At 37.9% G+C, this 13,175-nt stretch overlaps 2 protein-coding genes and 1 long non-coding RNA gene across 4 annotated transcripts; 2 read left to right on the forward strand and 1 right to left on the reverse strand.

Annotated features, from left to right (window-relative positions):
• Positions 1 to 97: 97 nt before the first annotated feature.
• Positions 98 to 1,075, reverse strand: LOC123317929. Of its 2 annotated transcripts, none has more exons than XM_044904556.1 (2): positions 640 to 1,075; positions 98 to 439 (listed from the first exon to the last, which is right to left on the reverse strand). In XM_044904556.1, exons 1-2 carry the CDS (start codon positions 944 to 946, stop codon positions 384 to 386), a joined length of 363 nt encoding a protein of 120 aa, XP_044760491.1. In that variant the 5' UTR covers positions 947 to 1,075; the 3' UTR covers positions 98 to 383. The 2 variants fall into 2 exon arrangements, with proteins under 2 accessions (XP_044760491.1, XP_044760490.1); XM_044904555.1 differs by having other exon boundaries at positions 98 to 569.
• Positions 1,076 to 1,447: 372 nt separating this feature from the next.
• On the forward strand, positions 1,448 to 2,041 carry LOC123317930. Its single transcript, XR_006538222.1, has 2 exons — positions 1,448 to 1,805; positions 1,874 to 2,041. It is a non-coding gene; the product is annotated as an uncharacterized LOC123317930 (long non-coding RNA).
• A 3,407-nt stretch (positions 2,042 to 5,448) lies between these two features.
• Positions 5,449 to 10,677, forward strand: LOC123316673 (nuclear pore complex protein Nup155). The gene is made up of 5 exons (XM_044902864.1): positions 5,449 to 6,960; positions 7,411 to 8,203; positions 8,633 to 8,964; positions 9,019 to 9,548; positions 9,628 to 10,677. Exons 1-5 carry the CDS (start codon positions 5,586 to 5,588, stop codon positions 10,570 to 10,572), a joined length of 3,975 nt encoding a protein of 1,324 aa, XP_044758799.1. The 5' UTR covers positions 5,449 to 5,585; the 3' UTR covers positions 10,573 to 10,677.
• Positions 10,678 to 13,175: the final 2,498 nt, after the last annotated feature.

Here is a 13,175-nt window from a genome sequence, read left to right on the forward strand (position 1 = left end):
ATACTGCTACAGATAATGTTTTCAAAATAAAACAGTGTTGTGAGTACATGAACAACATAAATGGTGAGTATGCATACAACTAAGTTTTTTCTTTCAATCTTAAATTTTAACATTCCTTCTTCTCGCAAATTGAGTTCATATTCTCGTCAATAGGAAGAACACACACTTTTGTTACAGGCCTTTTGAGAATGCTACCGTCGCTGTAGCGCACTAACACAACGCGCACAACGCTGTCATCACCTGGATGGAGACTTACGATTCTTCCCAATTTCCACATCAGAGGAGGTACGTTGTCTTCCTTCACCAATACCAATGCTTCATTCTTGATTAGGTTGGAACCATTGACCTTCCATTTCAACCTAGTCTGCAAGCCATTGATATACTCATTGCTCCATCGTTTCCAGAATAACTGTACCATCTTTTGCCTCTGCTGATACACCTTCAATCGACCATCAGGAATATCTACATAATTAGATTCAGGCAAACTTGTGAGGGGTCGCCCAATGAGAAAATGCGCAGGCGTGAGTGGAGACATATCATCAGGACTAGAGGAAAGGGGGGTAAGTGGTCTGGAATTGAGTATGGATTCAATCTGACACAATATTGTTGAAAAATCTTCATAACACAATTGACTATTACCTATTATTCTTTTTAGATGATGTTTCGTACTCTTAACGCATGATTCCCAAATGCCTCCAAAATTGGGCGCCTTTGGTGGAATAAATTTCCAAGTTATCCGCTCATTACTGAAATGCGAAGTGATCAAATCACCATAACACTTGAAGAAATTCAAAAGTTCATTGTTCGAGCCTACAAACTGGGTTCCATTATCGGAAAAAATCATGTTTGGTCTTCCTCTTCTACTTATAAATCTCTTAAAACATAAGAAAAATGCTTGAGTACTCAATTCTGTCACTAACTCAATATGGACTGCTTTTGTAACCATGCATACAAATATGCAAATCCAAGCTTTGGTTACAGTTGGCTTACGAGCCTTACCTTCTTTCAAATAAAAGGGACCAGCGTAATCGCATCCTACATTGATAAAAGGAAATGCCTGAGATAGTCTTTCTGAAGGTAAACTACCCATAATGTACTCGCAAGCCTTTGGGTTTGCCTTAAAACATCTAACGCATTGATGGATAATTTTGCGGGCCATATTTCTACCTGCTAACGGCCAAAACTTTTCTCTTATCGTGAATAATAATTGTTGTGGACCACAATGAAGTAATTTTTGATGCTCATTGCGCATTATAGAAATTGTAAGCGGATGGTTTTTACTCTGTTTCAAATCATTTAATTCTCGATTTATTTCATACTCGATAGTATCAGAAGCTGCATTCCAACGCACACCTAAGGTTTTACTATTTTGATTTTCACTCAAATTAAGTACGCTAGATTTAATATCCCTATCAATATCGAAACGACCAACAAGATTAGGTGCGTTTGTTAACCATTTTCTCAATTGAAACCCTGATTCTCGCAATAAATTTGTTACTGTTGATTGTAACTGTAAAACATCTGATTCATTGTTTCCGCCATCTAAGTAATCGTCAACATAAAAATTTAATTTTATGGATTTAGCAGCTGCTGGATATTTTTCCGCATTTTCATGAGCTATTTGTTGCAGTGCTCTAATTGCTAAAAAACTAGAAGACTTACTCCCGTAGGTAACTGTCAATAGTTCGTAACATTTTAATTTTTCTGTTTCAGAATTCCGCCAGAAAATTCTTTGAAATTTAGTTTGACTGTGGTGAAGCCATACCTGTCTGTACATTTTGGAAATGTCTGCCGTTATAACGTAGGTTGGTACTCGAAATCTTAAAAGTATATCAATCAGTTCAGTTTGTATAGAAGGTCCTGATAATTGTAGGTCATTTAAAGAAATATTATTGTCTGATTTTGCTGAGAAGTCAAACACAACTCTGCATGGGGTGGTATCACTATCCTTTAAGACTGGATGATGTGGAACATAATATGCTGAACCATCATCTTCGAGATCATTGATATCAACCTCTAATTCCTTAAGGTGTCCTAATCGTAAGTATTCGTCAATGAAATCTATGTATTGTTGTTTAACGTTTGCGCTCTTTGCCAGTTTGCGTTCTAAGTAATAGAATCTTTTAATTGCCATTTCCTTTAATTTTCCCAATTGAAAAGACTCATCCTTAAATGGAATTTTTACTACAAATTTATTGTCTGGAGCCCTACTGAAATTTGAAATGAAATGTTTCTCACAAACATCATCTCTTATGTCAATGTTTGTACAATTTTCAATTTGCCAAAACTTCTCTAAGTTCTCATTCAACAACTCGTTCGCTTCATTGTCATTAATTGCCACGTTACTAGAAACATGATTCGTTGCTCTTAATCCAAAGTTACTTATCTCTCCGCCTAATATCCAACCTAATTGGGTGTTTTGCAATATCAGACCGTTGTCAAGCCTTATTTGCTCCATGAGTAATAAATGATAGAATATACCTACTCCGCACAAAATATCAATTTCTCGACTCTTATTGAAATCTGGATCTGCTAATAACTTATCTCCCGGAATGTTCAAAACGCTTGAATTAAAGTCATGACTTGGCAAATATTGTGTGATCTTAGGTAAGATAAGACATGGAATAGTTTCAGAATATTCATTTACCATAGAGTATATGCTAATTATCATCTTGTATCTAGCGATTGCACTGAAACTGTTACCAATACCTGATATAGTGTATTTTATTGGAATTTTTTCTAAACCTAACATATTTGATAATTTTTCAGATATAAAATTACTTTGTGAACCTGGGTCAAGTAACATTCGTGCCTTTATGAATTTTCCATATTTATTTTCAACATATATTATTGCAGTTGATAGTAAAGACAATGTTTTGCTGCCTGCCATGGCTGCTAATGATATTGATTCAGAAGTATTTATTTCCGTTGAAATGCCACAAACATTATCTTTAGTATTGTCACGCTTACATTTATCCTTATCCGTGGAATTGACTCGACTATTAGCATTAGATTTATTTTCGCAGTGTAATAAGGTATTGTGATACTTATTGCATTTTCTACTGCTCGATCTGTTGCATTCATTAACGCTGTGATTGGAATTTAAACAATTTTTACATAACTTGAGCCTTTCACTTTCTTTCACTCTATCCTCAATATTTAAACTCAAAAACTTGTCACATTTAAATATAGAATGATCTTCCTTACAAAAATAACATGAATACTTTTGATTTGTTTCTTGTCTCGTCATAAATGCGTTCGTTTTTCTTTCTCTAAAACCTATCTTATGATTTTCTTGTTTTTTCTCAGAATTTAATCCTAATTTATCTATAATAAAAATTTTTGTTTCAGGAATTCACTAATCTCGTCCATTGTGGGTAATTCACCTTTCAGATTAAAACCTTCCCAGTCTCTCCTGGTCCTGTTATCAAACTTTGAGACAATTAAATGTATAAGAAGTGTATCCCACTCCTTCACTGGTTGACCAAGATTTTCTAAAAATCGCAAATTCTTAGTGAATGAATCATAAAGATTTTTTAAATCGGAACTATTTTCTTTTGTCATTACTGGTATTTTAAATAAATTATTGACATAGGTTTCGATAATAATTCTTTTATTTTCATATGCATCCTTGAGAATTGAAAATGCTACTGAATAATTAGCACTAGTAATTGGGATGGATTCTATTTTTTGGGAAGCTTCGCCACTCAAGCATGATTTTAGATAATAAAACTTTTGAATTTCATCAACTTGCTTATTGTCATGAACTAATGAAATGAATAAATCTCTGAATTCAAGCCATTTTTAGTACTTTCCGCAGAAACTAGGTAACTTTAATGGTGGTAATTTGACTGGAGTTGAACTGTTAATACTGGATATGCTATTAATCGATTTATTGTCTGAGTCACTTAAATGCTGTTCATAGTTTAATAAAATTGATTGAATTCTAGATGTAACTTCGAAAAAAACATCTTCAAACATTTGTCTTTCTTTTTCTTCTAGCTCGCAATCACCTTCTTTAGATTTTTCATCGTACTGAACTAAATATTCAATATGACCTTGATATTCTTCAAATTGCGAATATGTTTTATTAATTGCATCTAATCTTACTCTAAATTGCATAATAAAACTATCATCTATTTGTAAATTTTGTTTTCCTACATAATTTTTTAATCGAGTCAATGCTGCCTTGCATTGACCACGCTTGAAACGTAGTTGCGTTAAATCTAAGTCCGCCATTATTAAATTCAAAACAACCGTCTAAATAATGAAATTGTCGGAAGGTGGATGGGAGTTGGAGGTACTCACAATTGCCTACGTGCGCTATCTCGCGACTTGGATTATTGTTTATTATTGCGCCTGCCTAGGTGATCGTCGTCTCCTGGGGCCTGCGTGCTCGTCGTCTCCTGGTGCCTGCGTGGTTGTCGCCACCTTGTGCCTGCGTGATCCTCGTCACTCGTCACCTGCTGCCTGCTGCCTGCGTGATCGTCGCCACCTGCTATCTGTGTCCTTGTCTCGGTCGTCGCTGTTGACTCGGACCTCTCTGTTTTTCGCTTGATACGTACTTTGCTTACGTATTACGCCGTTGTCTACGATGCCTCGTGGAATTTTCCGTGCTCACTTCACTTGTTATTTTCTTTCCTGGACTATTTTCCAATCCAATCCGGCTCGAAGGACCAAATTTATAGTAACTCAGGGTGGGGGATTGTTTCACCACTTTTGTACTAGATTAAAACACTCGAAATTGTAAAATTCTTATTACCTTTTACAATGTTGCCGGATCACTAACACCATTATTAAAAAAATATACCATTTTATTACGAAATTTTGTTTTCAACTTGTTAAGAAAGGATCATAGAACACATTCCAACAGAAATAAATCTTAAGAAATTCGCTAAAATATCCAAAAACAGGCGAGAAGTACGCGGCATTTTTAGTCCCATAAGAAATGCATAGGGAATTCAGGGACCAGATCCACAGATGGATCGCGATTCAAATTTCCCGCCTAACCTCACTAATATGGACATTGAACTAAAGAAAGTTTTACTTTAGTTCAATGTATACGGACCATAGCCCAGAAGAAACCAAGGCTGTGTTCCGTATATACACTTTGGTTTTTTCTGGTTAGTAAGTGGGCGGTCCATAAATGTCGAATTCCTGACAATTCAGTTCTATATCTGTCACCAGAGTAACCGCTCTGGGCTGTGGTCCGTATATACACTTTGGTTACTTCTGGTTAGTAAGTGGGCGGTCCGTATATATCGAATTCCTGACAATTCGGTTCAATATCAGTCACCAGAGTAACCGCTCTGGTAACTTTCGGTTACCAAATGTGTATATACGGACCATACGCCTGGTAACTTTCGGTGTATCTACGGACGCCAAAGTGTATGTACGGACCACAGCCCTAAATAACTGTGTTCTGTGCTCTAACCAGAAACAACCTTTCTCTATGGCTCTAACCTCACATTTTTGAAAATGGAGAGATTTTAACCGCTGAAGCGGCGTTGATTCTTGTCCTTATATTTCTTATTTACTATTTACAAACGTGAAAGGTTTTAATTTACACATAATTCTCCTCCAAAATGAATATTTCACGACAGAACGAAAAAAGCTTCATGGAGAGCGTCCGCCTGGATTCCCAAAGAATAGAAGTAGCAGGAAGAACTGTAGAAAATTTCTTGAGCAAGGATAGCTTAGCACCCACCTTAACTAATTTATTGAATGTGTCGCCGCAGTCGGGCCCCACGGCCAGCGGTTTTATCGAGCATGATTATCCAGTTTTGAGTAGCATGCAACTAACAGTAAACAGCATGACACAGATGAAATCATTGAAAACAGTTCCTCTTCCTCCTGAAATTATGGAACATTTCGGACATGTGCAATGCCACTGTATGATGGGGCTATTTCCTGAAATAAACCGCGCTTGGTTAACAGTGGACAGTGACATTTATGTGTGGACATATGAAGAAAATTCTGATCTGGCCTATTTTGACGGATTGAGTGAAACAATTCTTTGTGTAGGATTAGTGAAACCAAAACCTAGAGTTTTTCACAATTTTATCAAGTATCTGTTAGTGGTGTGTACTTCTGTAGACATAGTTGTTCTGGGCGTAACATTTGGAGAAAGTCCTAATGATACAATGGCTGAGATACAGTTGATACCCGATCCAGTGTTCACTATTCCCACAGACGGTGCAACAATATCTACAGTGGTTGGAACGACCCAGGGGCGAATATTTTTAGGTAGCAAAGAAGGAAACGTGTTTGAGTTAGAATATCAAGCTGAAAGTGGATGGTTTGGAAAGAGATGTAAGAAGGTAAATCATTCCACAAGTACCTTGTCCTTTTTGGTACCAGCTTTCATTAATGCAGCTCTGGGGGAGGACGATGGAATTGCTCAAATTTCAGTTGATAACTCGAGACACATTTTGTATGTTTTAACAGATAAAGGTGCTATTGAAGTGTGCGATTTAGGGGAAAAGGGGAATTGCTACTCTCGTGTAACTAAAGTATCCCAATCTAATCTTGTGCAGCAAGCAGTTCACACTGTTAAAACTCTAGATTCTCAAAGCTTTCGTCCAATTGTTTTTATAAGTGCAGTGGAAAGTGCGGAATCTCCATTCACAAACTTGGTCGCAGTCACACAAACTGGTATCCGTTTATATTTATCTACCTCAAGTTTGAGTAATACTCAACCTAACCAACGACCGTATACTTTATGCCTGCAGCATGTCAGATTACCACCAGGTTATTCGGCAAACATAACGGTAAGACCTAGGATGGTGCATACAGGAAGTTATAGGGACCGTAATTGTGTGTTAGTGTCAACGGTGAATGAAATTGATGTTTTGTGGTGTATATCTGCTGACATGTTTCCATTCAGTCATTCCTTGATGGAAGCATATACCACACTAAATTTAGGGGCTTCAGCCATAGCAGTCTCAGAAGTTAGGCAAGGTAAAGAAACAAGACAATTTGAATCCAGGGGTAAACAGCCTGTTGGAACATACGTCATTTCCAAACATAACTGAAATTATTGTAATCGCTTCAAGAATGATCGACATCGTGAGCAGATGCATAGATCAATTTATTTCATATAACTCTAGGTTAAATTGGTAAAATAATTTCATCAGTTTTGAACGCTTAAAGTGATGCATATGAGTTTTCCGTCAGTTTAAATACTTTTCATATGTATATATATATGGGAATTTTCAAAATATCGTTTTAAGCCCGTTTGTAACAGCTGAAAAATCTGTGTAGAATTATCTACAGAATTTTCGCAAGAAAACGGCAGAAATTATTTTGTATGTGGGTGTTGTTTCGAGGATTCAAACCCCCGCTTCGACGTCGATAATGCATGAAGCGAGCATATAAGATGATCAGGATTGACTACGAAATTTTTTTCAGCACTGCCATCTACAGAACTTTACGATCCTCTTCAGGAGCTTGTACCCCTTGTTGTTCGTCAACATTATGAGCCGCCTAAAAAATACGTAGTTTTAACATCTCAAGGGGTTCATATACTTCTGAAACTCCGTCCTGTGGATCTCTTAAGACAGTTCCTCCTTGATGGGCGAGGCGCAGACTCGGAGGCGGTCAAGAATTTCTTCATGATCGAAACGGAAGATCAGGCGTGTGCCACAAGTTTGATTTTAGCCTCTCTGGAGTCCCAGACGAACGCAGAGCTGGCCGAGGCTGCCACAAGGGCCTTTTTCATCTTTGGAGGTGAACCTAAGCTTGCAGGAAGCACGGCATACAACCAAACTCACCTCAGAACCGCCCTTTTTCAACCTAACATAATTTCAACACCTGCCCCTCATCATTTGAGTCAAAATCAATTTCAGGCGGGAAATTTGAGCCTCACCCAGAATATGCCGTTCGACGCCACTTCGATATTTCAGTTTTCCTCCAAACACAACGGACTCTATCTGTATTTTGGTAGAATTTTGAGACCGGTTTGGAGTAGGAATTGTGTACGACAAGTTGTCTTGGATCCCAAATCCAAAGTTTTCGTTTTTTCCTCAACCGTTGATGGTGAGCAAGTTGGGATGGTTTTGAATAACCTCATGGCTTTGCACAACTTCCTCCTGATGAATACGCAGCTCTGCGTTTGTGGACCCACTCAAAGTCAAAATATTTCCATGAATAATACCATGGTTCGGTCTAGTTATACCATACAGGATGCGCAGTTGGAAGAAAGGTGAGTAAATGAGCTTATGATTATGTAGTACCGTTATTGAAGATTCTCACCAAGATAGAACCTTATTCTATAGATGAATTTCTTAATTTTGATATGAAAAAGTTAGAGATGACTTAAGATCATTTGTTTTATGTGACACAATTCCATTTCATTGTGAATTATAATATGTAGAAATTGTTCACTCTCATTTGAAATTAAGTTTGTTTACTATTATTATTTCAATTGGCGATTCAAATACATCACAAATGAAGCCACCTGGTGGCGAAAATCACAAACGCGACAAGTTGGTTAGGTAGGTAATGTAGTTTCAAGATCTAACATAACCTACCTATCGCGTTTGTAGATTTAGCTGCAGAGAGGCTTTAGAATACACTCAAATAACCATCTGACAACAGCGAAAATTGACCAGTCTTGTTGATCATCTTGTAGGCAGTCCCTGGACTCCCTCAAAATGATGGTTTGCCATTGCTGCCAAGTCCTCGGGCTCTGGAAAATTCTCTGCGAACATCAGCTTCATGATCTGATTGCCTCGATGCAGGAAAACCACCAAAAAATGTTGGAAAATACAACTTTCAAAGATTTGTGCCTTCAAGGCCAAGAAATGTGTAGCGCTCTCATAACATCCCTGGTCAACAGTTACCTAGGTGATAACGCATCTGTCGATTCCATTGCCGGCAGATTGAGACAGGTGTGCCCAAGCTTTTACAAATCCGAGGATGCTGCATTTTCCAAGGCTATCGAAATGTTGAAGGCTTCTCAAGGTGAAAATTTGTCGGTGTTACAATCTAACAATCATTAATGTTTTGTTTTACTAGGTACACAAAACTCCGATGAAAAAGAAGAACTCATAACGTCCGCGTTGAACCTATGCAAGTCTATTACACCAAACATAATCCTGCGAGAGGTTTGCATCCAGTTCACCAATCTGAAAGCTTATAAGGCAGTAATTGAACTGTGTTACATAACCGCCATGAAAGTTGATCCCGATAGAATTGCGGAACATTTCTATAAACACAGGGACGAAGCTGATAATGAAGGACTCAGCTACTATTGTAAAAGAGATGAAATTTACCAGGAAATTCTGCACATGTTGGATACCGTCCACCAGCAGAGCGAAGATTCTAACGCCAGTAACGTAAGCAGACCTCAGTCTGTTCCAGAAGAAAACGTAGATATGACAAGGAGAATAATCCAAGAAATCCTCGATACTGATGACGATATAATGCAAATCACGGTGTACGGTTGGATGATTTCCAAGCACATGACCAATGATCTCATCAAAATAAGTAATCATTCTTTAGAAATGTTCCTTACTCATCATTCGCAGCAGAATTGCGACATTGAGGTTAGTATTGCTGAGTGACAACTATAAATTTGACAATCGACATGTCAACGATTGCTTTTACTGTCAAATAATTTTTCAGGTTATGGATCTACTCTGGAAATACTACGAAAGCAATAACAATCATTCCGCGGCCGCGAAGATATTGGCCAATTTGGCTGCCGTTGAGGGAAACACTCTCAATTTGAAGCAGCGTTTGGCTTACCTTGCACGGGCGATAATGTGTATGAGCAGTTCTCAAACAGGATACGCCCCTTGTCTTGGCGTATACCTAAGGGACTTGGAAGACAAACTGGACGTCGCGAAGGTTCAAGAACAGATACTCAGCGCTTTGAAAAATATGAACAATGGCCGCACTCCCTCTATCAATGACGCCATATCCGCTTTAGATTCAGGGCTTTATCAGATCTCTCAACTTTATGAGAATTTTGCCGAACCGTTCGAATTATGGGAGTGCAAATTGGCGATCATCGAGTGTGCGGGATACTCAGATGCTCCATTGGTAGAATCTATATGGAAGAATATATTGAAGAATGAATTGAAGAGTTCGGCCCATATAAATAGCGCGAATGATAGGTTAAGCCAAATTCTGAGTAAAGTTAAACTGTTAGCTAGGACATATTCGTCTTCAGTTAATTGTTTCCCATTGGAATATTTAGTACACGAATTAGAAGTTATAAGTGTGACACTCAGAGCTTCGAAATCTCTGGTACCAAGAAGTCTAATTTCCATGAACATCCCAATGGAAAAACTGATAATCGTCTACAACCGATTAATATCGATCACAAGTAACGAATCTTTCTGGAAAACTGAAGAACATGAGTTCCATTTTGCAGAGTCCATTGCAGCTTTGATCAACTGCTTCTTAGAAGATAGCGGTCAATACAACAATGTTGCCAAAAGAAGGGTGATTTCTCTGTGCCAAGACGCTGTCGCTGGTATTTTGTCGAATCTTTACAGTAAACCAAACACAGATGATCTGGTCACCGTTTTAAGGAGCATCCAGGCCAGGCTTTCTAGGTTATGAATTCATAAAATCGTTATTTTGTGTATCTTGTGATTTTGGAATTGATTAAGATTTACAAACTTGTGAAGGATAATTTATATTTTTATTAAAGAAATTGTAGTTTCATTGCGGTTTTGAAATATGTACAGGTGAAAGCGACAATGTGAAATTCTTTAGAATACCAACTGTTCGGAATTTTAAGAAAAAAAACTCGATTAAACGAACTATCCATGATTAGGAGATCTAACGTCAGGAACGAAATTTTTTCCAAAAACATGCACAAAACACCACTCAAACTCGACTGAAACAGTATGGGAATAAATGGAGGAAAAAGCTTGTGTGCTCCACGACAACGAACAGTCAGCTGATTTTGACAACATTAGAGAACCCTATGAAGTGTCTGGTCCGTATATACACATTTGGTAACCGAAAGTTACCAGAGCGTTTACTCTGGTGACAGACATAAATATGATACAGCTCATGGAACAAGCTCTACAGATGAGAAAAAGCATTCATTTGGAAGTATGAAAATTATGAAATTGTTTTTCTAAATCGTCAATTGAACTTAGCAGAAAACAAAACTTGTTTTGACTTGCAATACTAGCATTACCAATTTTTCACCCCTGCAAAATAACTCGAGGTGCTGTTTCAAATTGACGGGCACGCATTGAATGATGGCCGAATTAGAGAAATAATGAAAAATTCGAGAAAAATTTTATGTTGAATAGGGAGAATAAAAGAAGAAAAACCTTCCTGTTCTTGGTTTCATTACTTTTTCTGAGTACCAACAGGAAAAAAAATACAAGAAATCATAAAAGGTTCTTTTCATCCTTTATTTTCCTATAAAACTCAAAATTTTTTTCGAATTTTTCATTATTTCTCTGATTCGGCGCTCTTTCAATGCGTCTTCGTCGATTTGAATCTCCCGCCTGCTGCTAGTAAGGTCCGGACCAGAGATATAGAATATCTCTATAGATTCTATATCTCTGGTCCGGACGGGAGGAAGCGGAAGCCGCACGGGCAAAAAGAACGTAGTTTCACAGTACGCTGTTGCAGCGCTAGTGTCGCAGACAAAAAACACGGTCAAATAGATTAGCACGGGAGTTACCATTCTCTTGATGTTTATGTTCTGTGCCCTGATTACTAATAGAAAAATTGATGGGACTATGGGAGATTCAAAAGCAAACAACACATTCAAACCCAAACAAGAAACGTTAATTCGGGTTTCCTTGGAAACGATTTCCAATGTCATTGCAAGGTATGTTTTTACATAGCTACAGCACCAGGTTCAACTGGCGAGAGAAAATCTTAGGTGAAATGCACACTTCTCTTCAGCTCTTGTTCTATGTCTTTAAATCCGATACTTTTTTGACTTCAGATGTGTCAGACAGGCTTAATGTCATCCCTCTTTACTTCTTCAATTATAACGTGCGTTAAAAAAAATCGACGTCAAGTAGGCTATGGAATTTCGAACGTCGATATTTCGTGTCTTAACGTAATTCTTAGCTTTTGGTGTACTATTTTCCAGGTGAACTGTCAAGTTAGAAGTTAGTATTTTGGATTGTTGTTGAACTAAAATTATCAGAAAATTATAAAGAAGGTTTTTACGGACGTGCAAAAAGCATTTATTATTGAATCCTACTTCCAAATTGGGGAGAAAATAGAAGCAGAGACTCAGGGCCGGAACTAGGATTTTGGCGCCTGTGGCGAATTCTCATAAAATGCGCCCCTAAGAAATTTTTTTTCTGATCGAACCAATATTGAGCTATATCGCCTTAGTTACCATGTGTCATAACACACTCATATTTCCCTAGGGAAATATGAACTGACATTCCATATTTCCCTAGGGAAATATGAGTGTGTTATGACACATGGTAACTAAGGCGAAATCATATTTCTTTCAAAACGTCAAATCATATTTTATTTCTTTATTTAGTAACAAAATGGAAACTGCAATTGTTGAAATTTCCACTGAAAGTTTTTCCACCAGATACAAAGGAAGAAGAAATATCTTGTTCATAATTATTCGTCGACGAGACTACAGTTTTCTTGAGAACATTCCGTGCAGCAGCAGTCTCGGACGATTCTCCCAAAACGGTCTTCAAAGACTGTGATGCTGCAGATGGCTCTCCCTCCACACCTGCTATCATCTTCGCTACCTTATTTTTGTGCAGCATACTGTCAGCCAGATAGCCTTCTGCAACAGACGAACTTTTCCAACCACCATGTCTCTTGAGTGTTGTCATTGAGGCTCCCGCATCGGCAACCAAAGTCGCGGATGTTCGTCTTCCACAATGGCCTGTATACATTTTCGGATTATCTAATCCCAACCATTCAGCAACCTTACTCGGAATTTTTCCGAAGGTATTTTTGCCGACAGGCTGAAGAGTACACTTCTTATCTCTATAAGCTACGAAGAACCTAAGAACGCCTTGCGGACGCAACGCCGAATACTCCCGCACCAAACGAGCAGCACCCAGATCTTCTTCATCAATTATAGTGAATATTCTGTTTATATCATTCTTAGTTTTTGAGACTTTAATTATGATTACCGACCCACGATCTTCGATATCTGAAGATAGCATATTCACCAGCTCTTGTGTTCTGCAGGCGCCAAAGATTTC

The sequence above is a fragment of the Coccinella septempunctata genome, chromosome 7 (genome assembly GCF_907165205.1).
Source record: "Coccinella septempunctata chromosome 7, icCocSept1.1, whole genome shotgun sequence".
NCBI classification, from domain to species: Eukaryota; Metazoa; Arthropoda; class Insecta; order Coleoptera; family Coccinellidae; genus Coccinella; species Coccinella septempunctata.

What these genes read in the sequence shown, in the direction of transcription:
- LOC123317929 (XM_044904555.1), bottom strand. Translation starts at nt 535, where the DNA reads ATGTCTCCACTCACGCCTGCGCATTTTCTCATTGGGCGACCCCTCACA.
- LOC123316673 (XM_044902864.1), top strand. Translation starts at nt 5,586, where the DNA reads ATGAATATTTCACGACAGAACGAAAAAAGCTTCATGGAGAGCGTCCGC. An exon ending in AATGTTGAAGGCTTCTCAAG is followed by an intron (nt 8,965 to 9,018) that starts GTGAAAATTTGT and finishes TTGTTTTACTAG; the next exon opens with GTACACAAAACTCCGATGAA. An exon ending in AGCAGAATTGCGACATTGAG is followed by an intron (nt 9,549 to 9,627) that starts GTTAGTATTGCT and finishes ATAATTTTTCAG; the next exon opens with GTTATGGATCTACTCTGGAA.